At 43.3% G+C, this 26636-nt stretch overlaps 1 protein-coding gene across 3 annotated transcripts; it reads right to left on the reverse strand.

Annotated features, from left to right (window-relative positions):
* Nucleotides 1-725: 725 nt before the first annotated feature.
* Nucleotides 726-22210, reverse strand: cep170ba (centrosomal protein 170Ba). Of its 3 annotated transcripts, XM_080480331.1 has the most exons (19): nucleotides 21962-22210; nucleotides 19157-19294; nucleotides 16802-16891; nucleotides 16011-16089; nucleotides 15371-15429; nucleotides 14376-14529; nucleotides 9839-9967; nucleotides 8738-9247; nucleotides 7715-8661; nucleotides 7355-7522; nucleotides 6826-6964; nucleotides 5084-6706; nucleotides 4222-4468; nucleotides 2862-2994; nucleotides 2628-2750; nucleotides 2463-2545; nucleotides 2115-2208; nucleotides 1518-1569; nucleotides 726-1419 (listed from the first exon to the last, which is right to left on the reverse strand). In XM_080480331.1, the coding sequence occupies exons 2-19, from the start codon at nucleotides 19259-19261 to the stop codon at nucleotides 1193-1195; spliced, it is 4962 nt and encodes a 1653-aa protein (XP_080336457.1). In that variant the 5' UTR covers nucleotides 19262-19294; nucleotides 21962-22210; the 3' UTR covers nucleotides 726-1192. The 3 variants fall into 3 exon arrangements, with proteins under 3 accessions (XP_080336457.1, XP_080336456.1, XP_080336455.1); XM_080480330.1 differs by lacking the exons at nucleotides 7355-7522; nucleotides 16011-16089; nucleotides 16802-16891; nucleotides 19157-19294; nucleotides 21962-22210 and having other exon boundaries at nucleotides 4222-4363; nucleotides 15371-15423; XM_080480329.1 differs by lacking the exons at nucleotides 7355-7522; nucleotides 16011-16089; nucleotides 16802-16891; nucleotides 19157-19294; nucleotides 21962-22210 and having other exon boundaries at nucleotides 15371-15423.
* Nucleotides 22211-26636: the final 4426 nt, after the last annotated feature.

A 26636-nucleotide genomic window follows, 5' to 3' on the forward strand; every position in this document is an offset into this window, starting at 1 on the left:
GACTTCTCTGCTCAGGAATAGAAAACAATCAATTCTCAAAGCGTTGAGTGTCAGGAATGCCTTTTAAACTCCCACGTTACGTTTTCTAGCCTCACTAAATTACAGAGCGAGCGTGTGGACAGAAAAGAAAACTCTGCCCCTCAACCAGGGAGGGAAATGTGAACCAGAGAAAATACACACAAAGAAAAGTCTCTCCTAAAGTCATGTTGTGTCATTTAGAAAACGCCACAGCGACTCACTAAGGAGCACTAATAAATACTTTTGACATTCTGTTAGCAATCTGCTCCACAAAGACAAAAAGTGAGGAGATGCAGTGACGGTTACCAAGTTTCTACTCGGAACAAATGGAAGCCAAATACACGTGCATGTCAAATAATGGGAATATCATACAGGAGCTGACGTGACGGAAATAGTTCAGAATAGGCCTTGTTTGAGTCTTAAATCATTTCAGCTGGGAAGCAGGGAAAATTAAAAACCTCAGAATGTAGGAATATTTATAAGATCGGATGTTTTGCAATTTTATTTTCTCCAGACGCCATAAATATTAAAAATAAATAGATTTTAGTAATAGATAATATTTAGTAATATTATATTATAGAAAATACTGATCACGCAAATCAATTATCAATGATATTCTCATTCTTTGAGATGCACCTGTAAATATCCTTACACCTGTGATTCGTCACGACATGAGAAAGACTGAGAAAGACTGAGAAACGAGAAACCTCAGGCTGCTTTTTCAGATAAATTAAAAAAAGTCACAATGAGCTTTAGAAATCAGCTGTGTTGGTCGTGTCATTGGCAAATAGTGAGGCTGATTTGTAGCGCACAGATTCAAGTATAGCTTAGAGGCCCTTTAATAGGTGGGATTTAGTGAAATAGACCACCACCCCCTCAGCACGGGCCTGTAGTGCGGGTGTGACTGTGCATCACACCGACGTACGCGCGTGCGTGCGTGCGTGCGTGCGTGCGTGCGTGCGTGCGTGCGTGCGTGCGTGCGTGCGTGCGTGCGTGCGTGCGTGCGTGCGTGCGTGCGTGTGTGTAGTGCTCATAGTGCAGTAGTGTCCATGGTTGGGATGTGCAGGAGGATGCACTTCTGTTAATTCAGTCTCACTTCCTCCCTCCCGGTTTCTTTCAGCTGCACGGTGGTCTGGCACCTGTCTCTGCAGAAGTGCTTCGCCGCCGTCACACCTCAGACTAAATATCCCTCTCTGAGGTCCTCCGGGGTCACAGCTGCTCTCCTGACGCTCTCGCCGGGCCTCGGCCCGCCGCCTCGCTTGGAGACCGAGTGCACAGTTCTCCAGTCTCTGGAGGACGAAGGTTTAGAGGATCGAGCGCCTGACGAGGAGGACGAGGAGTCGACCGGGGAGGTCCTGGTGGCCTCAGGCTGCCCGCTGGGCTCAATCACCGTGTTAATGACTGAAATTAAACAGAGAGCAGACGAGACCGTGGTTAGATAATGAAGTGATATCTGAAAACAAAACAAAACAACACCTTTTATGTGATCAATGACTCACCCTCGAGTTGTTTCTGGACTCTCCTCAGTTCTTTTAGGATGGACGTGATTTCCTGGAAGAGAAAATGATCTTTGCTCAGTTTTATTTGAAGATTTAGCTGAAAATTAGGGAGATACCAATAAAACTTCTATTTTCAATTAGGTAATTCCCAATTCCCAGAACTACTGTCAAATGTTTCATTTACATTTACTGACTAACAAATCTTCATTGTGAACATTCTCTGTTTTGCTCATACATGACACGGCCAGATACTTCATTAAAGTCGGAATGTCAAACTTAACACAACAATTCATCTGCAAGAATTGGTCTTGATTACCACATTTGATAGGACACACCATCTTTAATCGTTGTCATCTCTCAATTTATCTTGTGCTTTTGTGCCTCCGACTTCGAGCCTTTTGCCACCAAGTTAAACTAATAAAGTGAAGTCAAATCTGTCGAAAGCAATTTGAAAATAACTGGATCCAATTTGCATTGAGTGCAGGAACTTCCTCTCTGATGCAGGTTGATGTTGAGCTGCATTAAAGTGATATCAGGCGTGGCCAAACCTGAGCATCAGTATCTGTTTCCTGAAAATAGATCAAAACTGGAACCCACCTTGCTTGAAGTGTTGAGAAGAGGAGCATCATTGTCGGACTCAACCTTTGCTTCAATTTCTTCCCAGATATCCACCCTGTCCTGGAATAGTACCCTGTGTGTATGGAGCCGAACGCAGTGGTTAAAATAAACAAAACAACCACTGAGGCTTAAATCACACAGAGTTGTTGTGTGTCTAATCGACTCAGAGGATTAGATCAGTCGCTCCCCCCAAAATGTTATGAGTCAGAGGATCCGTCTGTGAGCTGATTAATGAGATTATTGCTCAGCGTGGTCTGGTTGTCAGACTGGATCAATAAAGTTGGATCAGGCGTGTGAACGAAGAGTCTCCTTTCATTCATCTCTTACTTGAGTTTGTCAGCAAGTTGCTCCGTGTTTTCTCGGATGACCATGATGATCTGAGACACGGGGTTCAGCAGCACGTTGTCCACCTGCAGGAGAAACTTCAGACTTCAGAATAATGCCGCTCACAGACGTTGTGCAGATGAGGCGAAGCAGCAGACGCCGTCGGACCTCGTCTCCACTTCGATCCTGTTGCCTGGAGTCACTCTGGGTCAGTTCACGTTCCCTCGCCGGTGCAGAACTCGGTGGGACTCTCTGGTGGTTCAACCCAGCCTCTGGAATACGCTGAACCAGCTGGAATCACGATTAACGGGTGAATTTTAATAAAGACTTTGTAAAACTACAACAGTTCCGACAGGCTAGAACAGAAAAAAAAAAAAAAAAAAGTCACGATAAATGATGTACCTGCTCATGAGCAGTCACTGAAGAGACGGGCGGGCTGCACTCGGCTTCGGGGTTTTGTGCATCTCCCTCGCCTGCAACGTCATGGATCTCTCTGGCCAAGATGGCCAAGTCTTTGGCCAAGTCTTGACTCAATCTAACCGGAAGCAAACACACGTAAGATGGAGAACCTGCATTTTTCGTCTGAAAGAGGTTTAGTGTTTATTGCAATAATCCAACTCTTTTTCAGTAAAAATATTTTGATTTGGGGTGGTGTTGTCTTCCTGGCTGGTGGAGCAGTGGATGGGCACTCCTATCTCACATCAAGAGGAACAGGGTTTAATTCTGGGGCATTTCCATGTAAAGTTGGCATGTTGTGTGGCGTCTCAAGTTTGTCTCCAGGTTCTCTTGCTCTGGTTTCTGTGTTCGTGTGGTCCAGGTGCACAGAACAAACAGGCCTAATGAGTCTGCTTGGTCTCTGCTGGCTTGCAAATGTATTCTGACGGAGTTGAGTTAAAGTCGGATTGGAGCGTGAATGCAGCACGAGGTGTGAGCTTATCGAGTTCATCTCAGTTCATTGTTGTGCTTCTGCTGCTGTTTGGATGTTTTCATCCATTTCTCTTAAACTTTTCAATTAGTTCCAATCCTGGTAAAAAAAAAAAAATCCCTCAATAATAATCTAACATTCCCTGTGTTGGACTTCACAAGAGACATTCTCGCTTTTCCCAAACTCTGATCTGGACCAGGAAAAGCTTTTAATATACTGACAACTGGTTACAAACTTGGGAATTAATTTTCACAGTTCAACCTTAGAAAAAATAGATAGTCGTCTCTGTAAGAAGACTAAAAAGGAATCGGTAATTTACCAGTGTGGGAAAGGGATGTATTTAATAAGGGCAACATTTGTGTTCATCTCAATTACTTTCAACAAGCCAGTGACCACATCTGATTATTATGTAAAGTTCTTTCTTGATCGTTTTGAATGAATTAGTACATTTGGAGACTTTTGTTTATTCCCAAAATGCAGTTTTTCATACATTTTATTACATTTAGTCACATTGCCTCAGCCCTGAGAGATGTTTGAAGAAATGATGGATGTCCTTTCCAGTGGTCAACATTTCTGACTCCAGCCAGCAACAGAGTGCCGCGACGTCAGTGTGCCAGTTTAACATGCCGAGTCAGGAGCCCTTGGATGTTTTGTTCTTTGTAAACACTTCAGTTTGGAAGAGATGTTAAGCGGCCTGTTTCTATCTGCTACTTAACTTTTCTCCCATTTCTCTCTGTGAAGACTACAAAAAGATCAAAGTTGCCTTTAACACACTTTTTCACGTCTAAACAAATGAATAAGACCATAAAGGCCATATTGATCAGTAATCTTTCTCACCTCGCAATCTCAGCACTGTGGGAAGACCAATTCTGCAAGGCCTCCCCGTTGTGGTTTTCATCCTCAGAGTCTCGGGCGCGAGCTTTAGGGCGCAGAGCGACCACCGGCCGAGCTCGTGGCTGACTGCGAGGGCTGTGGGAAGCTGAGGAAGGTTGGGAGCGTTTGTGTTTAGGGGTGCTCTGGTTTGAGTCGTACTCCTCATCGGAGGTCGACGTATAGTCAGAGCCTTTCTGTCGCCTCCTGGAGCCTTGGCGTGGTGAATTTGTTTGTGTTTGGGAGAGCAAGGACAGACAGGTTGGGGGGGGGTGAAGCAGGAGAGAAAAGAAGAGGCCATCAAAGAATAACGCCGAGAAAAACACCACCACAAGTATGTCACGGTCACCAAAAAAACATTTCCCCCAAAACAAAAAAGACAGTCATGTACTGTGGAAGTGCTTATCTTCACATCCTCATCTCACTATTTAGTCATTTAAAATGATCAAAATTAACACTCAACTTCCACAGTACAATGACAACAAGGTATGACCACGTGTACCATGAAGTATACGTGCTAAGTAGGAGGTAATCACCAGTTACTTTGAGTTAATTGGTGGGTTTTATATAAAGAAAATGGATTAAGGTGAGTATCGATTATGTTAGTGAAAGCCCCATTTAAGTTAACTTTACTTGTGCTGCTTCTGGCTCATGACAAAGGCAGCACAAGTAGAGAACTGAGGCAGTTTGAATGTATTAACTGAACCCTGTAATTAATTCAAACCACTTCACCACTGTGACTGCCCTCCTCCCAGACCAGGCACTGAATTATTTCTTCTGTGTTTTACATTCCATTCAGTAAGTACATGTGTGTCAGTGTTATACTTACTTGCTGTGCTGCTGGAGTATTTGGCGCTGCTGGACCGTGTCCGGGTGACTGGGATCTTGTTGAGCCCGGCTTTCTGAGGCCTCTCTGGAGGCTTTGAGCCCGGAGCGGAGGATCTTTGAACCGAGCTGCTACCAAACTCGGTGCTGCGGTTAGAAAATCCCGTGTGCCTGCCGCCCTCTGTGTCGCTGGGTGTGTTGAAGGAGCTCGTCCGCTTGCGAGGCATTGCCAGCAAATCCAGCCGGGACAGTTTCTTGGCCTCCTGGGGATGCTTGGTCTGGGTGCTGCCCGCCTCATGGGACAGCCTTTCAGTCTCCGTGCCCTCATTGTCAGAGGCCTCCAGACGAGCCCGGCGGAGCAAGGAAGCCCGGGTCGGTCTGGGGGCGGACAAGCTGTTGGCACGACCTAAAGCCTGAGACACTCTGGAGCTCTTGCCGTCTTCCTTCTGAAGGGGCACGGTGTATTTCTTATATGTTCGATGGTTGTTGGACTCCTGATCAGAGTAAGGCAAGCTCTGAGGGTCGTCGCTCAAGTCTGTTGAGCCGGATCTGCCCACACTACGTCTTAGTCCAACCGGTCTCTTGACTGACACAGTCTTATTACTGCTAACAGCTCCCTGAGAAGAGTGTTTTTCTGACCATGTGGATTGGTGATTGGAGTCCTGACTGGTTATACTAGCAGAAGATCTCTCTCTGTGGAAACCACTGGTAAACGTTTTGTTCATTAAAGTGTTTGGCTTGGTCTTGGTCTTGTTGCTATGTTGGCTGACTGTGCTGGAGGTGTCCACATCAGACTCTCCAGAGAGAGAATCCATTACAGGAGATGGCGTGGCCCCCGATTGTGCTGCTTGGAGTTTGGCCTCTAAAACAGCCAGAACATTCTCTGTCTCTTTCAGGTAAGAATGAGTATCCTGACTGCTCACTCCCTGAAACAATCCAAGGTCAGGGTCTCTCAGAGCAGGCTGGCTGGAGATGTTGGGCAGTCTGGCATTGCTGGGACGCTCCTTGGTGAAGCTCTCCTGTCTGATCAACGGGGATACTGCGCCCTCTTTCAGTTCAGGACTCTCTGTCCTTCCGCCCAGGACAGAAGCTGGCACTGTATACTTAATAGTTCCTGTGTCTGGACTGCTTCTCTGTTTGGTAAGGGTGGCTGTTGAGAATGTTTTGGTTACATGCTTCCTCTCTGATTTCGGAGTGCTGGATCTTGAGTCTCCCTGTTCTGGTTTGGACAGAGGCTCCTCTGAGCCAATATAAAAAGAAGTAGATTTGGACGCGAGTCTCGTCTTGTCCCCATTTGGCGTCTCGTCACCATCTGATGGAGGACTTTTTCTCTGCTCGATGATGGATCCGTCATCAGACCTGCTGGCATCGCTCAGGCTGTCAGGCTCCACGTCGTCTTGCACTGTTAACCTGTGAACATCGTCCTGAGACCTGGTCGCCTCCAGGTCGTTGTCTTCTAGGTCAAATGTTGACTGCAGGTCATAATGAACATGAATGCTGGGAGTTGGGGTTTCATTTGTCTCCCCTGACGGGACCTGCGGCAGGATGCGCCGGGTTCTTGAACCATCGGAGTCCGTGCTGTCGTGGCTCTGGCTGAACATGGCCTTGTGGATGATTGTACCTTGTGCTGCAGGGGAGCAGTTTTAATGCATATTAACCACACACGGTGAAAGTGAGCATCATTCATATTCATCAGGGTGCCTCATTATCATTTCAAATAGACTAATGTCTCGTCAGGTGGCTTACCCCCTCCTGACAGTTCCATCTGGGAAGGGATGTCAAAGAGGCCAGACGAAGGGCCAGATTCTGTGTAGCTGTCTGCCAAGCTGGCCCAGCAAGACATCCACTTAGGAGCCCCCTGTAAAACCGCACCTGGTGACTGAACCTGCGGGAGAAAACATACAGCTTATTCTGTGTCTTTAAAAGAGAGTTAATATTACAAACAAAAGAAAATCAATTTGCTCCATATTTGTCAAGAGTGAGTATGTCGCATAACTTCTAATTGAATTCTGTTAGACGTGGAAAAAAACAAAACAATGACAAATCCAGTTCCCATGAGAGTAGAAAAGGTTAATCAACAAATTAAAAGGTGAAAACAGAGGAAACACCAGGAAAGCAAATCAAGTGAGCAAAGCATGCCGATTCTGCATTTAGATGTTTGTTTACTCCCAAAATCTTTCCTTATTCTGTGTTTTTAGAACATGTGTTAAAATTTAGATTTTTCTTTTTTTTCATCCATTCATTGATTAATCCCATCCTGAGCAGGAAGGTTTACCTTCACCAGACTCTGTCCCTGATCTGGAGCTGGCCTCAGCTCCCCACTGTTACTCTGCCTATGCAGCTCCCTGCCCTGAACAACAACAGGACTAAATGCTGACGGTGTTTCTGGTTCGCTCAGGTTCGTTCGCTCGTTCGTTCGCTCTGGACTCTCAACACCAAACACCTGTCAAGAACAAAGCATTGCAAGAGGATAAATGCAAATAAATGGGAAAGAAGCGCTCGTCCGCGGTTTAGTCGGACCAGGACCGGACTTTCTTCCACGAACTAGAAGCCAAAAGTGAAGAAAGCTCATCTCCTTTATGGCTGTGATTGTCAGCCAGAGGCAACTTCACACAATGTAAATTTAACAACTTGCCTGGTCAATTTTCCCCCGGGCTTCTTCCAGCTCTTTATCATGCATGTCTGCTTCAATGGTGTACGTTCCTGCTTCACTCAGAGTGTCATCCTCTTCATTTCTGAGGCTGTCATGAGGGCTGCTGACCTCCACACTTTGTGGTGCCAGGGGCATGACAGGAACCTTGAGGGGTACAGGTTTATGAATAGGGGAGGATGTCTGAGGCTGGTAAAGCCTGTCTGACGGTGGAGGGCTTGTGGGACTCTGGTCACACTGTGATGCTGCTCTTGTTCCCATCTTAGCTGCTTTATGAGGACCCGAGGTATTCTTCTCCCAGGTCGCTGCCAAATTACTCTTTGCTTGTTTGAGTAATTCAGCAGTAAATTCCTGGGCGAGTTTGGATTTCCGGCCTACGCTGCTAAAGGGTCTTGTTGAGGCAGACGACGATGTGCGGGATGAAAAGCCTGTGCTGATCCGGTCGTCTGTCTTTTCCCTTCGAAGAGAGCCAGCTCTCTGGGGGCCGGTTGCTGCTGGGCCCTTCAGGGGGATTGTGTATCGCTGCGTTGCAGGAGTGGAGGAGGACTGAGATGAGACTTGTCTCTCACTGGTTAGGTTTGCGCTCTTCTTTGCTTTCTCAAGTTGAGGCCTGAGGCCTGATGGCTCAGGTGGAGTACCGCTATTGGTAAAGGACTGGGAGCGCTTCTTTCTTGGGTTATCATCAAAGAATTCAATGACGAAGGCTTGATTGGGATCAGACTTGCCAGAACCTTGCTGGGACTGACACTCTAGTGAGGAATAGGTCAAAGGTTCCTGTGGGAACTCAGGGGAGGGAAAGCATTGTGGTGGGGAAGACCTTAAAGTTTGTGGAGAAACCTTGGACACTGTTTGAGTTTCTGATTTGAGAGAGTCCTTTCCATTGATTTGAGGGTGCCCTGAATCACTGTAACAGCCGTCTTCATCGTAGTGTGCTGTTTAAAAACAAATAGCAGTTAGTACATTGTTCTCACTAAGGCAAAGTGTCTGAACCATGCAGTGGTGACTCACCTGTGTTGGTCCTCAAATGTGAAGGGTCGCTAGTTGTGCTATACAAGTCTTCAGCCTGTGACTTTCTCCTCATCATGGTGGCAGTGCTGTGGACCAGCCAGTCAGCAACTTTGCTTTCTGCTGACACCACCTCAGTAGGTGTGCTAACCAACCCTGTAGGGGGCTGCTTGCGCTGCTGACGGAAAGAAAACTTCGTGACGTGGTCCTTGATTTTCATTTTACCTGGAGTGCATTCATCAAACTCGATGGTGAAAGAGGCGTGGCTTTGGACCACAGGGGGGGTGGGAGTGGAGGCGAGGCACTGAACGGGGTCTGAGGTGTCTTTGGTTGGAATCTCATGAACCTGCGCCTCAGGCTTCTTGACAGGTTGCTGCAGCAGCTGCTGCTGCAGCAGCTCCTTTGTGGGGATCTCGAAGTAGCTGGGCTCGCGGCGGTAAGAGAAGATGGACTTGGCCTGACTGTCCGACAGAGAACCGTTGACCTCATATCTGGACGAGTCTTTAGCGGGATCTGTTATCAAAGAAAGGACAAAGTACTTTAGTGATCCCGCGTAATCTCTACACAAATAATGTACATATCCAGGTACTCTGAACTCAGAAAGTCTCCTGAGAAGTCATTAGACAATTTCAGGAAATTTGAGCCACAAATAACAATAACCTTCCAGCTATTAGGGCGAGAAAACAAACCATCTCTCAAACTGGATGCCAGTTGGATGTGGACAAATATCACTTCAGGAGCTCAGAGTCCAGCAGCTGAGGGGGAATAATCTGTCTCAGTCTGGGCAACATGAGGAGAACAATCACTCGTCCTCCCCCTCTGTAACAGCTTAGAGGGTCATAATCCATCACGAGGCAGACAGGCACTGCCCACTGGATGGGCATAGTACGGCCTGGCTGACAAGCCACCACTGGCAGCCAGAGACCTGCTTTGGGCTTAACACCATCCATCTCTCTGTGACCCACAAAGAGCATCAGACAGTGATGCAATAAAATGCCTGTCATAACCGATTAGGATCTAATGCATTATATACAACTGTGCAGTTTGAAAAAGTGAAAACGCCACATTATGCAACTCTGAAGAACACAAGACTTGATGTCTGACCTGGAGACCCCTGCTCTGGCGATTTCCCACCTCTGTTCTGTTTCTTGTTGGCTGGGTCCTCGTCCTCCCCCCACCAGGACGGCTGGCCGTACAGAGGGGTCGGCTTGGATATTGGAGAATCTGTGGCAGCTAGTAGGAAACACAGACACACCATCAGACATATTATCATAAGATACAGGTAGAAAAGAACAAACAGGTGAAAAATATACACATCCTTTTGTATTTATAGGCCAGCGCTTTTACTTTAGTTATATGACAAAAACCAAATCATGCCAAGATTTAGTGTTGCGACAAATAAATGTTGCACAACATCAGAGAGCAGTCATAATTTTACACTACAAGCAGCCTCAAGGTTTGTCCTATTTCCCACACACATTCTCCTGACACAGAGATAATACTGAGGGTCAAACTGTGATAACAACTGTACCACGCAAACCACAAAAAACATAATCCTTCTCATGTGAGGACGACACAGCTAATCCTAATCTTCAAAAAAAAAAAAAAACCCTACAGGGGGCTACAGGATAACCAGTGCACCAATGGATCAAAATCAGAGCTTCTTGTAGAATGCGTCTTTATTTGAACACACACACACATACAATTTGATGCTAGTTGACACATGTCATTCAGCCTATACAGCACTAATCTACAGATAATCTAGAAGCAGCTTTTTGACTGATAAACTCGAGAGTGCTTGTTTAGTCTAACAGGGAGGCAGCATGTCCCAGGCATTAACACTGCTCACTGAACACACAAAATAATACAGTGTTCACATTAGTGGTGAAATTTCTGGATCCAGATAAATGTTGGGAAAGAAAGAAACATTAACATGAGGCAAAAGCACGTCACCAATCCCAACTGCAGAAAACATTTCACACTCAATTTCTGTGGTGGAATATTTACTTGTTAAAATCAACAACGTATTAACCTGGGCGTCACCTGTTCACGCTACGAAGAGATACAGACTTTAAACTTTAGCAAAAGGTCTGAAAACAGATTCTAAACCAGGAAACCTCACCACATCCCGCTACACAAGTCTGAGACACGATAATGCCCAACGTCCTGCATATATTTTATGCTCTTCATTTGCAGAGCAGCCAGCAAGCTTTGAAACTCCATCTCGTTGTTTTGTTCTGACAATGAAAATGCAGACTTACTACATAAGCAGTGTTTCCATCACTACTCGTAACCTAAATTCAATACAGTTAGATGACTGAGTTTTTGTTTTTAAAAAGGAGTCTCAGACCAAGTTCAGGCAGCAGATTTCACACGGGAAGCAGGCCAGAGCTAATTTTATAGACTTCACTTGAATATGTCAGGCTGTGTTCACACCCGAAGATTACACGCAGCCTAAAGAATCCACAGGTCAACAATTCCTTTCTGCTTGCTCAAATCTCCGCATTTAGATTTAAACACCGGAAGTACACCGAGTCACGTTTAAGTTCATTAATGGGCAAAGTCTACAAACTACATCACAATAGAGATTAGATTTAGATTACACTAATCAGTAGCATGTCGATTACTAAAGAGCGTGAGCTGGTAATGTCGTGCCTCTTTTCTGAATACTAAACAGCCCCGGGTCGTGGCAGAGTAAAGTAGGTCTGGGTGACTCAGCCACTGTACGGAGAGGAGTGAGGAGTCTTGCCCTGCAGACAGCTGGAGGGTTGGATTTGCTCCACATCCTGTACAGCTGCAGGGGAAAATGAGCGAGGGCACCCAGAGAGGATACACAAAGAGCCTTCTCACAACACAAGTGAGACTAACTTACAAATGTTTGTCTAATTCAAAGAAAACTCAAGGGAAAAAAAGCCATTCAATTCATAGAATGGCTGCGTCTAACAATTATTCCCATCACTGTTATTTGGGTTTATTTTTTTGACTTGTTTGTTCTCTAAAGTGTCAGATTATGTTAAAACTTCAAATGAACAAGCAAAGAGAGATGCTATTATCACAATGGATGAGAGCAGGCATGTCAAACACATTTTATTTCAGGGGACAAAAACAGCCCAATTTCACCTCGAGTGGAACAGACTGGTAAAATTATGACAGAATAGCCTTTAAATTCAAACTTTTTTATTTTTTTTTTTGTGTCTCAGCTGAAACATGATGAACATTTCTGTCATTTCTTGGGCCCAGCCGATCATAGCCATTAGAGAGCCATTGGTCGTCGGCCAAAGGTTGACGCCAATGTTCACACTTATTATCCACAAATAAACTGCAGAAAATATGGCGTTTTTCTGAAGTCTTTGTGTTGCCTATCCTAGAGGATGCTCAGACTCCTTTTCATGTCCCGCTCCAGTCACCCCATAGCAGAGTAAAAAGCCCATGGCGCATTTCCTGAACCCAACGGTTCACCTCAGTAGTAAATTAACTAGTTTGTGAAATAAACAACTCAACAGGTTTCCCATGACGTGCCTCGTTGTGTCACTCACAACAATGGATGATGGCTCATTCTGTCTTTTATCACTACTGCCACATTGACACGGACGTCGACATCTTTGATGTGACCCATCTACGCACATTGCCAACACACATATTTACATTGACACGTCACCTCAGCACTAAAAAAATGAACTGAACCGATGTATAGATTATCGGAATATTTGATTTCCTTAATATCAGAATCTGTCCCAAAAGATCCATATCGCTCAGGTCCTAGTAATTTCAAACAATTACTACAAAAAATGACTACAATCTTTACATGAAGCCTATTTTAGACCCTCTGGTGCAAAATACAGTGAAATGTAAAATAATAATAATACTACTTCTCCTATAGCTGTTGCATTATTAATGATTTTACAAACTCGGCCTGACCGCATGGCTTTGAGGATAACGCTAGTTAGCAACCAGGTAGCTATTTTTCATGGGAGCATCTCCGATATCTCAGCTTGGGTCTCAGTGTTGTGTTGTTTCCATTAATCTTAAGGTAATTTGTTAAAAAAATAAAAATAAAGAAAGTTGGAAGTCTTTACAATTTGCTTGGTGAGTTCGCCAACCTGCTTGGAGCTTCTTGCGAGCTGGTTTTTGGCCCACAGGCCTCCTGCTCAACACACCTGGACTAGAGGAGCAGTCCCCAACCTGGGCAACATTTCTCCTTCTCTGGGGCTGTAAAAATCGAATTTATGCATTTAAAACTACAATTAAACTGTTTCTAAAAACTAGAGCGACATTAGGAAATGTCCCTGTACTCTTTCTAAGAAGCAAAAATCTCAAAGTTCATTTAGAAAGCTCTAATCAGAATTTTGGGACTTTCAAATGATTAATCAAAGCTTAAAACAGTAAATTAATTTGTATTTATCAACTTCTCATTGTAGCTTTAATCTTACAGTATTCCACAGGCCTCCAGTCAAATAATGGAGCCACACAGAAGACATTAGCATAAATTCCACTGCAAACGAAAATCGCCCAGCACTTTTGAACATGTGTTCCCTTAATTAAACAGCCTTAGAAAGAGAAGTGCTTCTCTGAGCGGACGGTCTACAGTTGGTTATCTGCTAAACTTAACACACAGCACTTACTGTCAGCAGCTACTGCGACACAAATGCGTCTTTCTTTTCTCAGACATGCTGTGAAGTACTATCCTTATCTTCATGCGGTTGCACATTTCGCGAAACGGCCGACCATAGTTTAGTTATCTCAGAGAACAAACAACACTGAGTGAAGACAGTGACTAGTAAACATGAGTGTTTTCAATGGATTAAGGAAGTACAATCACTGTAAGATCCTGGTGAGAGACGTACTGCTGAAAACAAAGCTCAGTGGCATTACAGTTCAAGAACACGACTGTAAATTACTCCAAGTCGCTCGAGAAAAAAAGTCCCATTTTAGGCACTGGAATTTTTCCCTCTGAGCTCGCAGAGCCGATTATGAAGCAGAAAAACAGCAATAATGGCTACATCAACAACAGCTGGAATCTGTTTGAGAGAAGTGTGAATGTGCTTCATTCACAAAGCTGAACTCAAAATTCCTTGACTTTTTCTACTGTGAAATGATTTACCCAAGACTTCTCTGAGCAGAGAGGGCGTGAGAGCAAATTCACATATAAACAGTGACAAATCCACCGCTAGTTAGAGATACTGGTGCCAAGTTGGCAGGGAAAAAAAAAAAAAAAAAAAAGCCTTTCAGAGCTTTTCTAATTCCTCTGCTACACGTGTTGACCTATCGGCAGCGTGCTTGGCAGCACCCCACCTCTGTGGCTAAGCGAGATAAGGCTGCGCGTCCTTAACTCCTCACCCCTCAGAGAGACCTTGAAGCCCTTACTCATGTTCACACATCCTGACAATCCTCCAGGTCTATTTCTTTCTTCACAGGATTGCCTCTTCAGCTCACATGGCAGCTTTAATCTCACACCACGGAAGCTCTTAATAAAAGAAGCCGTCCTATCAGGGGATCTACGGCCAAAGCACATGGACACAAACACTTCCTCTTCCTCGTGTGAGTGGACACAATATTCAAATCCGCCTCGGTTCAAGCGAGAACACTGTCCCCGCTTCAGCTGTCTGCAGACCCACATCCTGCTGTCAGTGTGTCCGTTTACCTGTGAGTGACTGGGCTCTGCGCTCCTTGTCCTGCTGTTTGACGTTGGAAAAAGAGTCTTTGCTGTTCTCTGAGCTCTGGAGGGACTGTTTCTCCCTGGCCTTGGCCTCCATGCCCTTTATACCCAGCTGCAACTGGCTGGTGTACTTCTCATGCTGTACACACACACACACACACACACACACACACACACACACACACACACACACACACACAATGAGAGATGAGGGGGGAAACAGGATGTCAATTATCTTCTGGTAACAATCAGTACAGATGTAACCGTTCTCGTAAACACACCAGACACTTCATTGTCTTTGATTCAATATTTCTCTGCTATTAATGGACACATTTATTCACAAAGCCTTGTTTGTTACTTTCACTCAGGTTGTAGAAGTGAGCGTTCACATTTAGAGGACAAAAAACTCTTTACATTCTTTTGCCTTTAGACCACTGAAGCGTAAATTTAACACTAAGAACTAAACTGATGACGTAGTGCTGAACGAAGAAAAAAGAGAGCATTAGGACACTCAACAGGGGAATTGCTAGAGGGCAGTGAATAAGATCCATTTTAACATCTCATCAAGTTATGTGGTTTATTTTAAGGCACAGGAATGAATAACAGTAGTCGCTCCTTGTTTTGAGTCATAACAGAAACATATGGCGATGCTGCTATTAGCCGCCATGCTCCAAGCTGCTGGAACAAATCTACAGAGGATGGAAGAGTTTTCCTTTTATTACTCAAGTTGCATTCTACTGTCTGGAAGGTGCAAGACAAATAGAGATCACATTACATCACAATTAAAGCCTTAAACAAACAAAGGTGCACATTGTACATGTAATTATTTCTTTTGTGACAGCAAAACGAGATTAAATAACCCATATAATTCATAGTGATTCTAGAAACATGCAATGGAAAGATATAAATCGATCAGTGACATAAGTATTAATAAAATCTAAAATACACTTGAGCACTGTTATGCTGCCAGTGTTACTTACTTTAAGAGCTTCCTCTGGGACCTTGTGTTGACTCCTCTCCAGGATATACACGTGGGCATGTGAGCAAGGAGTTAAAGTCGACCAGCAAGCATTTAATCATCCCAATCTCCTTATATATTCACACTTAAGCATCAAGTGGAAGGACACATCACATTCGCCAGCAAAGAGATTTGAGGGACACGAATTTGCCACTTAAAGAACAGTGACTGTGCAGGTTGTAGATCATCTCAGGAGATCAAAGATCACTCTGCTGTTCAAACACACTCCTCTCTCCATGGAGACACTCCTTAAAAGAGCAACACCACGATACAATAACAAAAGTAGTTTCTGATGAGTGGTTGTTGGTTGTTTTTTTTTTATATATGTTTTAACTCCCTTAAATTGTTCCTCTTGTTATGTGAATAATATTTCACCAATAGTGGGTTTCAACTGCGAGGGGTCAAAGGCCACAGGAGCTTTTCTCTCCGCAGTGACGATAATCTGAACCTCCTGACTGACGCACTACAGGGGATTAACATACCAATATAGTGAAGGAGCACAGAGGAGAAAGGGAGAAAATGCAAACAGAGTAAGCGAATACAAAATTAGTTAATCCAGAGTGAGATATAAATGATAGATATATTTAAAAAAAAAAGGATATCATAACCAAAGCGGATGACGTCTGACAGTTTGAGGGTGATGTAGGTCTGGTCCGGGATCCTCAGGTCGTTCACAAACGTCTGCAAGAAATTGCAAAAACTCATCAGTCTGTTGACCAATTAAAGTAAACGTGCAGGTAACGCGCTCTAATTCCTCATGGCATGCACCCAGATACTGTAAGGTGCTTTTCCCACAGAAAGGTAATCTATCAGCACCTGGAAACTCTGATGAGATTGTGCAACGGCAGTCTTCGCTTTAGAAAAGTGCCTAAAAGGCCAGTTGGAAATAAATAACAGTTTGTATATCAGTTCAGTTAGCATCTGCTTCAATTAACAGTTACTGACAGAATAAGAGAGAGCCCTTTGCCTATTTTGTAATTACTACTTGTGAAGAAAGAACCAAGGTAAACACACAAAGGTAACGGGGGCGAGTGTTTCAGTTACAAGTCCTCGTACTGTTCTGCTCTGATTAGTTTGGCTGCGGTTACCAAGGCCAAAAAAGGAAAGCTCTCTGAAAACAATGAACGGTTTCTCCCATTGCTCAACTCTGGATTACGGCGGGATAATGGTGCAGCCGAGCCGCGCTGTGAGGGCAGGGGGAGAGAGGGGCTACACAGTTAAACACAGGGTCCGGGCCAGCAGGGAACTCTCCACATTGTTACTGCTCAACCGAGCGCCTCTGGCACACACAGACAGAAATACAGACTGTGCTCAGTGTGTGCCGTGTCGAGGACCCGGGCCTTCAGGGAGCTTTCGTCACAGGATACGAGGCGGCTGCTCTGGACTCACTCACCCCGTTGAGGCTGCCCAGGTCCTTCACCATGTGCTCGTCTGTGTTCAGGTCGTAGTTGATCACCGCGTGCTGCTTGTCCACACTGCGAGACTGCAAGACAATAAGAGACCAAACAGTCATTGCCATAGTGCAACAAAGAGGTGCGATTCACACCAAGTGGTGCAGTTGATGGGAGAAGTTTACACCGATTGTGTTGGGAGCTTCTGAAGACCATCAAGTTCTGAGTTTAGTCTCTTTGGTCTGCACTGCTTTCATACTTCAATTGTACCTTAACTGAACTGCACCAGAGATTGACGGCAAGAGTACCGAGACAAACTCTTCAAGCAGACTCTGTCCTCTTGGTTCACACTTCCAGAAATAGATCACAACAATGCAGCGATCTTACCAGGGTTCGTTTTGATCAAACCGACCCTGACAAGTGTGAAATAAACTTGTCCTGAAACTTAGCAACTGAAATGGTGACTCACTGCATCAGCTTTAACCTCCATGTCCTGGTTATGAATGAGTTTATGGAACAATTCTGAAACGGTTTCTTGCTATTCATTCACTTCATGGTCTTCTACTCTTAGAATCTAAGAGTGAGAACAAATCTCCCAGAATAAATCTTGTGGTTGTGGTTCAGTGAAGTACTAAAACAACATCAACATTTTACTCTGGTTTAGATCATATAATCTGTAGGTGTATCAAAGTTTAAATAAAAATCTTCTTGGGAAAAACATTGAATGAATGACTGAATGAATGAATGTTAGACTCAGAAGTTCAGCCCTCAAAATACATTTAGTATTAATCATTAGACAGAGTCGGCATGTGATCCAAGAGTTTCCACAGAACATTTAATGAGATGGATTTCATCAATATTTCAAAATGTATTAACTGTGTTTTGTCTGGTCTGTTTGCACCTCAATGCTCAGAATTCAAAATGTTCAAACTGTTTTTTTTTTCAGCTTTATGAATCTGCATTAACCGATTTAATATAAATTTGTTTTTTAAATCTCAAGTCTTCTTAAAGGTATCTTGATTTATTTATTTATTTTTTTCAATTAAACTGAGTTCATTCAATTTTGTGCAGCACGTAATGCCGTTTTATTCAGTTAAAAAAAACTTCTCATCAGGCGTCTGCACTTCGCCAACATGCAAACTGATTGATGACAGCAGAAATCACCTTCTGATCTGATCAAAGAGACCGAGCTGACAAACCCAGAAATCATCAGGTGATTCAGTGTGATCATAATTTAGGGCCTCACATTAAATGATCGCCTCTGACTTCTGAATTCTGTTTTAGATGACGACTTCATTTGCCCTCTGCTTAACCCTTTTCCAGAGTTAAAACCAGTTCCTCTCGAAATATGCTTCCCTCAATTAGCTCGCACACAAACCGAGTGAGCGAATCAGTCCGACTCTCTCCTTTCTGCTCATTAGCCGCTCGCTTCACAGTCACATAAATCACAAAGACCCAAGATGACTGCCAGGCTCGTTTGGAAAATCACCACCGCCCTCGAACACAGTCCTACCCAAGGTTTTGGACTGGAGCAACTCGAGAGGCTGTCACTGCCCCAACATCAGGAGGGAAAAACGTGAGCTCAAAACATCATGTGTCTTCAAATTACAGCTCCGGGACACACAGATTCTGACCGGACAGCAGTCGTCATGGACGGTCCAAACATTGAAGACAAAGCTGTGATACTTGATAGCATTCCACTTAAAACTCTGCTTTTCACGCCAAATCAGATTCTCATGTAACAGACTGAAAAAAAAATATGCCCTGAGCTCTCAATACACAAAAACCCCAAAACATACAAGGGTTGAAAACAATTTGAGGCTGAAAGTGGCTGGAGGCCAAAAAAACTGTCCTGAGAGAGAGAGAAAGAGAGAAAAAAAAGTCTGCATCATGTCAGCACATATGAGAGGCTGAGGTTTTTCTTGGATCTGGCGACGCCTAAATGTGGACAAATGCTTCAATATGACTGGCTTCTGTGGCTGGCAGGGCTTTTCTCAGCATAACAACACAAACTGAGGAAAGTACAAACAGCAACATTCCTGCTTCACTGGTCTAACTATAGGGTGAAAGGAAAGTGATTACAGGAGAGCGTGTATGGAAAAACAACGCAGTGGAGTGCTTCAGTCACGTTTTAAAGTTGCTGTTTGAGCGAACACGCCGTCACCGGGTAACACTCACACAAGGCATCTAAAGAGCCTCCCCACTGGCTTTTCACATATTTATGTGTCTGGCCGTCTTGTCGGGCTAATGCAACATGCACAGGAGGTTTTTCGCAGGTTACTGAAAAAGGCCAGTCAGTACTCATGTGGCACTCTGCCGGTGTTTGCTGTGTAAACCCAAACGGACGGCCCGCTCACCTGCAGCATTAGCTCGCAGTCATCCCGGCCCACAAAGATCATCTCCCGTGGTAACCTGTGGCGTGTGCCGGAGCTGCTGACCAGGAACCACGACGTCACGCTCATGTTGGGGCCTCGAGTCAGGACCTTCTTGGCATCCTGCGGACAGACAAGGAGCGGAAACATTCACAGCTTCAGCGGCACTCTAAACAATGCTGGAGCTACTACAATGACAACTTGGTTGAATGTGTAGATTAGCGAGGGGAAGTATCCACCTCACCTAGACCTGTTTGTCCAACCCATTCCGGTCTGACTGTGTCATGACAGGAGTCACGCTGTTACGTAACCATGGTTGAAATCTGGTTTGCAAGTGCAAATAGAGACGCAGAGGCGACAGCAAGACAGCAAATGCCTTGAAAATTTGGTTTGCATGCATGAATGGTTATCAAATGTGATGTGACCATCATAAAAGTTGTGTGTAATAATATTGTCCTTACTCCCAATCCATGACTATCTTTTAAAAAAAGACCAGCGGTGTCAAACACAAGGCCCGCAGGCTAAAACTATCCCACATGAGGCTCCAATCCGGTCCGCCGAACCACCATGCAAGTTGTAAAAATTTGAATAGATTTTTTTTTTTTTAAGGATTTATTAGGAGTACAGGTCCTGAGATCGTTGCAAGCAAACTAGCAATCACCTCAAAGCCATGCTGTCGGGTTGAGGCCCTGTTTAGATGACAACGTTTCACGTGACAACACCTAATCCGCTAACAAAAAGGAGTGTGTTTACACTGCAGCAGCGGACATAGAGACAACGATGTAGTTAGTATGCCGGGCCACTGGAGGGCGCTGTTGCTAGATTATGTAATGAAACTACACAGACATGTGCAGAGAACAATACACTATAAACTTGATGAAAATGGAGAGCACCCGACATCCGCATGGACTGATGATGCATCGGATGCTATCAGGGGTGAGTCTCAACTATTAAACTACTGATATGGACGATAAAACTAGAATATAGACCGCGAGTTGTACCACCACGCAGCCGCCATGTTTGTTTACAACTGGATGAGCAGGAGAGAGGGGGAGAGATGTGCATGTGCAGTAACAGGCTCTGTACCCTCCGGCAGTCTCTGCAATCTTTCCACCTTGGGAGCCGGATTAAAAACTTTGCGGATACAGTGCATCCTCAAACTGGTGCCGTGTAAACGGACCCCCCAAAAGTGAAGAAAGTTTTGCGGATACACTCAAATTCGTTGTCGTGTAAACAGGGCCTGGGTTTGTAAAAACAGTCATAATGCAACAGAAGGGGTTTTTTGGACATTTCATTGTATTTTGCACCAGAAAGTATAACTAAAATTGGCTTTTTGTGGTAATTTCTATTTGTAACAGTTTGGTTTTGTGAAAATATAAAAACTTTCATCACATATACTCTACGCCACAACAAAGAAAAAAGTTAAAGTTTAAGGGTTATTTTGGGAGTATTTTAGCAGTTTGACCCAATCAAGGTAAAATTTGGGCTGTATGTTGCCCCTGGACTAAAATGAGTCTGACCCCTGCACTGGACAGTTTCCCAGTTCTGGTTTAGAGTCTCAAATGCATCTCATTTGGGTTGTTTTGTACGTATAAATATAATTCTGGGAACCTCAAGGGAGCCCCAGGTCACGTTTGATAAGCTCCCTGTCCGATGAGGAGCCAACTGCTTAAAAACCCACAAAAAATCCACTACAGATGTACATAAACTGTGTATTTAGAGCTTTGATAAAAGCTGCGGATCAGAAGGAATTTTTCCTTTCTAAAGCAGCCACAGCTATACTCTCAAGACATCTGATGTGAACAGCTGTTATTCTAAAGGATTTCTGCCTTGAAGAAGTTACAGAAAATCGTTGTTATCATTTTATGTTCAGCAAAATGGACTATTGGGACTGTGTCTTCACGAGTTTGGGTAAAAAAATCCAATAAACAGTTTAATCTGGTACAGATTACTAAATCCAGACTCCAGACCAAGAGTAAGAGCAGATTATAGCAGATCGTCACTCCTGGGTTTCTTGTCAGTCGTCTAAAAAGCACTAAATGGTCTGAAACACATCTGGATGTGTCAGAGAAAGTCCAACAGGATCACCAAGGTGAAGTTACAACAAACTTCCAACCCGTCAGTTCATTTAAATCAGAGCTTCAACCTCTTATCAGTGATGTATGTAGTATTAATATCATAAGTTATTGTGAAGATCAGCTGCAGATAATGGTGTTTTTTAATGTATGTATGTATGTGTGTGTTGTTGCAAACCATTCCCAGTTTTGTTTATGAGATTTAAATGTCCTAGTTTCTGCAAAGGACTGTGACTTTGTGAAAAAAAAAGAGCATGCGTTGGATTGAGGGTAATCAATAAAAACAAGACATTTTACAAGCATGTATGCAATAATGCAGATCAGATGAAACTTTATCAAGTCTCTTGTGGGTTTTTTTTACATGTGATATTCTGCACATCAGTCACAAATATAGACATTAACTGAGGCATGGTCAATTAAAAACAGTGTAGTTTTAATGAATCATGTTGGGAACCTGTTGTAAAGTGGCGCCAGTGAGCAGGTGAAGGCTTTGCTTCCTGTAACATTGGCTAACGACACAAAACGTGAAAAAACAGAAATAAAAATAAAAAACAGAAATAAAAATGCGTTTGTGTGCCGTAGACACAGCACTGGTTAAAGACACTGGAGACTGTGGTTAAAGTGTGTGGGAGTTTGTAGAGGTGGTGGTCGCTGGTTGTTGTCGGTGTTTGGCTAACCTCTTTCCCCCGTAACGAGCCTCCTCCCCCGGACTCACCTTTAAAGCCTTCTCCGTCTTACTCCTGAGGGAAGCCAGCGTGTCTCACGTCCCCCGACGACCCGGGCTTCACAGGACACGGCCGCGGCAGGTAGCTGTGGACAGGTAAACGTCGTCCCCACCCTCCTCTGGTAGCTCCCCCTGCTGCTGCTGGCTCCTCCACCGGGAATGAAGCGTCTCCTCCGACGCCTCCGCTCCGCAGCCGACACGGTGACGCAGCCTGACAAGCCCCGTCAAAGCCGAGCGATCCGAGAGGGGCGGAGAGAGACAGAGAGAAAGAGCTCTCACTCTGTCCCGGAATTCGCAGCCTTACAAGCCCCGTGAAAGGCGTTCTATCAAAGAAGAGCAGGGAGTGAAGAGCTCTCACTCTGTTCTGAATCCGCCTGCTCAAAACCACCAGCACAAGAGAAATAAAATAAAATAAAATAAAATAAAATAAAATAAAATAAAATAAAATAAAATAAAATATGTAATTAGACACGGAATCTCTCAAAGACATCATCCTGTAACAACCGGCAAATTAATTATCTAATATAAATACATTTTTTGTTCATTTTAAACAACAATACAGTATTGTTGATTGTAATCTGTCCTGTCTTGTAAATCCAGCATCAGCATCAGGTAATATAAATTATATCGCTGTAGTAGTAGTAGTAGTAGTAGTAGTAGTAGTAGTAGTAGTAATATCTCATTATTCAATATGTGTTTTCAAATTTCAATTGAGCATATTCTCAGGAATAAACAAGGAAATTAACATTAAATATAAATACTAAAGACAAATAAAACCCTGAAACTGGAGTGCATTAGAGCTATAATTCATATGAGTATTATAGCATATTACTCAATCTACTATCAGATGTACTAACTTTAACAGTCTGTCTTCATGTGTCAAAACAACAGTGAATCACGGTTTTATTTATTCTTATTTTTATTTGTTTGTGTTATGTTGCATATTTCTTAAATTGGGCTGCATGGTGGTGCAGTGTTTAGCACTCTCACCTCACTGCAAGAAAGCTGTGGGTTCAAGTACGGCCTGGGGCCTTTCTGTGTGGAGTTTGCATGTTCTTCTTCATGTGAGTAGGTTTCCTCCGGGTACTACGGTTTCCTCCTACAGTCCAAAAACATGCATGTGAGGTCAGTTGGTTACACTAAATTGCCCCTGAGTGTGACTATGTGGTTGTTTGTCTGTCTATATGTGTTTTCCCTGTGACAGACTGGCGACCTGTCCAGGGTGCATCCTGCCCTCGTCCACAGTCGCCTGGGATCGGCTCCAGCGTCCTGCAATACTGAACATAATAAGCGGGACAGAAGACGGATGGATGGATTCCATAAATCATTTGTATATTTGTCTGCTTGTCATTCATTCAGATTTATTATCCGGTTTAAAAGTATTTATTTAGTTTTGTTTATTTTACGAATTCACAAATTCACAAACCTCTGGGCTTCACTCAGCCACAGGTTACTTTACACAGATCGACGTCACATTTCACCAACCTGTACTTTCATTTCTTCTTTCTTTGATGAATAAATCCCCAAAATATACATACTTTTTTGTGGACATTCACCTCATATTTCACAATAGTGAAGCTCCTTTTTAATACACAAGCTCCAGCTGCTTTTAGTATTTACCATCACTTTGGTTTTCCAATTTTTACTTTTTAATTTTTCCATAAAAAACATCTATCACTAGGACAAATTATGAAAAAATTGCATAAACAGCAGAGAAAATTAGAACGGTCCGATGATTCATAAGAACACTGTTGGAAAAAAATTAACTTGAAGTTGAACTGAGCTTTCAAAAGGGAGTGTGTTTAATCTATTGTTCACAGGTATGGAGAATGAACTCATAAATACTTCTTTAAAATGAAATATTTCTGTTACCAGCTGCTAGATGGCGCTCCAGTCCAGGTTGACAGTTTCTACACGTCATTCAGTTACTCAATACATGTTGAGATATGATAGTTTTAAGTGGAGAACACATATGTAAGTCATGTACAGTATATATTTGCACACTGTTAAGTATAAGAATGACCAAAAATCTCCCTTAGTAATTGTTCATATACCATAAAGTTTCCATGATGCATTCATGTAAATAATTATTATTATGTTATTTATTGTGTTATTTGCACAAAATATGCTGTGCTCATGGCTAACTATTGTCATTTGCATTACTACAATGGAGAAGTTGGTCACTGGACCTATGAAGGTTTAATGTACATCATAAGACTTTGTTTCTGTATCTTCTGTACAATTTTTAGTTATTGTCGACCACCGAGACCAGTTCTATCAAGAAGAGCATCGCCAGTTTGACTGCAGGGCACTGATCTGTGTGGAGTTTGCATGTTCTCACTGTGCGTGGGCTCATGTGTGTAACTCAACCTTCTCTACAAGAATGAACTACCTCCATGAAATACCTTTGATCCTCTGATTTCTGCATTGGAGGTATATGTGTCGTGTTTTAATCTTACACTGAATTTCACTGTATAATTAATTACTGACTAAAAAAACACTTTCAAAACCTTTTCGAAAGAGCCGCGTGACTGAAAACAGAGTGCATTGATTCACTACTGCCACCTATTGCAGAAAACTAGCATTACACTTTACATACTGAACCTTTGACCTTTAAAAAATACAGTATACTGTATAGAAATTAGAAAAATCTCTATTAGGGATAATATAATTTTGCTGTATTCACTTTGATTATCTGCTTCTAAGGAGTAATAATGCTTATATTCATATATTTACACTTTAATGATTCCAGCTCCTTCCAGCTCCCCTTTTCTCTTTGGAAGCAGATTGGCTTCTGGTACAAAGAAGAAATGAAGTTTGGCTTGCAGGCAGTGTGTGAATGACACACTCCTCACACAACACGGCAGTGCGTCCCCCCCTCCCGGGGGATTGGGGGGGGGGGGGCTGGTGGCAGAGCTGCAACCCTCCTGGCTTTGTTTGGTGTGTTTCGGGCCGTGCAGCTGGAGGCAGGTGAGCTCCGGTTGTCAGGTGAGCGCCACACTGGGCCAAACCTGGGTCTCACTGTGTGATGCTGTGTATTGCAGCTGGCCAAAAGACAGACTGCGAGCCCTGGCTGTCAACATCTGCTCCAGAGACTGTACCATCTGCCGGGGGCCCCGGGGGGAGCCTCTCTCCCCAGCCCAGACCAGCTGCAGAGCCCCAGACGTGGACCTGAGCAGCCTCGCAGAGGCATCGAACACGGGCCAAGACACAGTTGGAGCCACTGAGCGCTGGAACATTTGTCTCACACACTTAGTATTTGTGGTGTGTGATCACAGCCGAAACAAACAAAACTCACACTTTCATTGATTTCTTTTCACTAGTTATTGGAAGACAAGCCATCGGGTGTAGTAATTCCACTTGTAATGTTACAATACGTAATAGTTTAATTGAATGTATTTCAACATAACAGTTTAAAGGGACCTGCAGCAATTGTCTGCAGCAAGTTAACCAGTAAATCGCTCACATTCTTTACTTCAGTAAACGCCATTGTGTGGTAAGAGTACAAGCATTAATTCTATTTCTTCACTTGATTGGAGTAAGTATTTAACATGCTGTAGCGTACTTTCATGTAATTTTTGAGAGGAAATCATTGTATTTAATTTTTCAGGTTTTTTAAGTTTTCAGTTATTTATTATGATAAAAGCAAATCATTTAAAAAAAAAAAAAAGTGTGTTCCAAGAATCTTTATTCCCTAAAGATGAGAGGGTAGAGGTAATTAGTTCAACTTTTTCTGGAAAGTCCTGAAAATGTCTGAAAAGGTTCCTTGAAAACATAATTCTAATTATTTCAACAACTGTTTCCTCTCTTACATCAAGTCATCAGCATACACAAAAGGGGTGTCAAACATGAGGCTCGTGGGCCAGAACCAGCCCGATGGAGGCTCCAATCTGACCCAATAAACCACCAAGCAATTAGTATACATTTCAAAGAAAACATTGATTTTTTTTTTTTAAACTAATTTTTTAAGAGTAGTGGACTAACACAACACCGAGACCTGAGCTGAGATATTGGCATGAAAATGACCTCATTGCTAAACATCATGCATGGTTGATTTTGTAAAAACGTGCATAATGAAACAGCTATAGAAGAAGGTTTTTGGGCCATTTCACTGTCCGTTTTACCAGAACGTTTTGTTAGAATTGGCTTTATATCGAGATTGTAGTCATTTTATGTAGTAATTGAACGGTTGTGTATAAATATCAATATTTTCCTCACGTATACACTGCGCCACTACGGAGAAAACTTTCAAAGTTTGGTCAATGTTAGGCTTTCTGCCTCGAATCCTCTAATTCTAAATCATTTTAAGCCCCAAGCTGCGCTTGTTGGGTTTTCTCCCTGATAACTGCAATCTGTCGAACAGAGAACAAGCCATGATTGACCTGTTTGTTACACCAAACTAAGACGCTTAATTACACTGTTTAAAATGTCAATTTGTCTATATAATTAGAATCTATTATAATATCGTATGCCATTTTCAACACTAAATTATGCCTGTAACCAATTTAATCACCTAGAGCCTCTCAATTGCAGCACATTCTGTCAGCAAATATGTATGCGCTTATATATTTTCTTTTTACGTTTTGTTTCTTTCGACTGAATACCATTTTAATCTGCTTGTCGTTGAATTGCAGGCGTGAAATGACAAACTACAGCATCTCTTGTT

The sequence above is a fragment of the Lipophrys pholis genome (genome assembly GCF_963383615.2).
Source record: "Lipophrys pholis genome assembly, chromosome: 14".
Taxonomy (NCBI): Eukaryota; Metazoa; Chordata; class Actinopteri; order Blenniiformes; family Blenniidae; genus Lipophrys; species Lipophrys pholis.

Excerpts from the sequence above, each read along its gene's own strand:
- cep170ba (XM_080480331.1), bottom strand. The coding sequence starts at position 19,261 with ATGAGCGTGACGTCGTGGTTCCTGGTCAGCAGCTCCGGCACACGCCAC. Across the intron at positions 8,662-8,737 it reads ACATTTGAGGACCAACACAG|CACACTACGATGAAGACGGC; the intron begins GTGAGTCACCAC and ends GTTTTTAAACAG. Across the intron at positions 6,707-6,825 it reads GATGGAACTGTCAGGAGGGG|CACAAGGTACAATCATCCAC; the intron begins GTAAGCCACCTG and ends GCTCCCCTGCAG.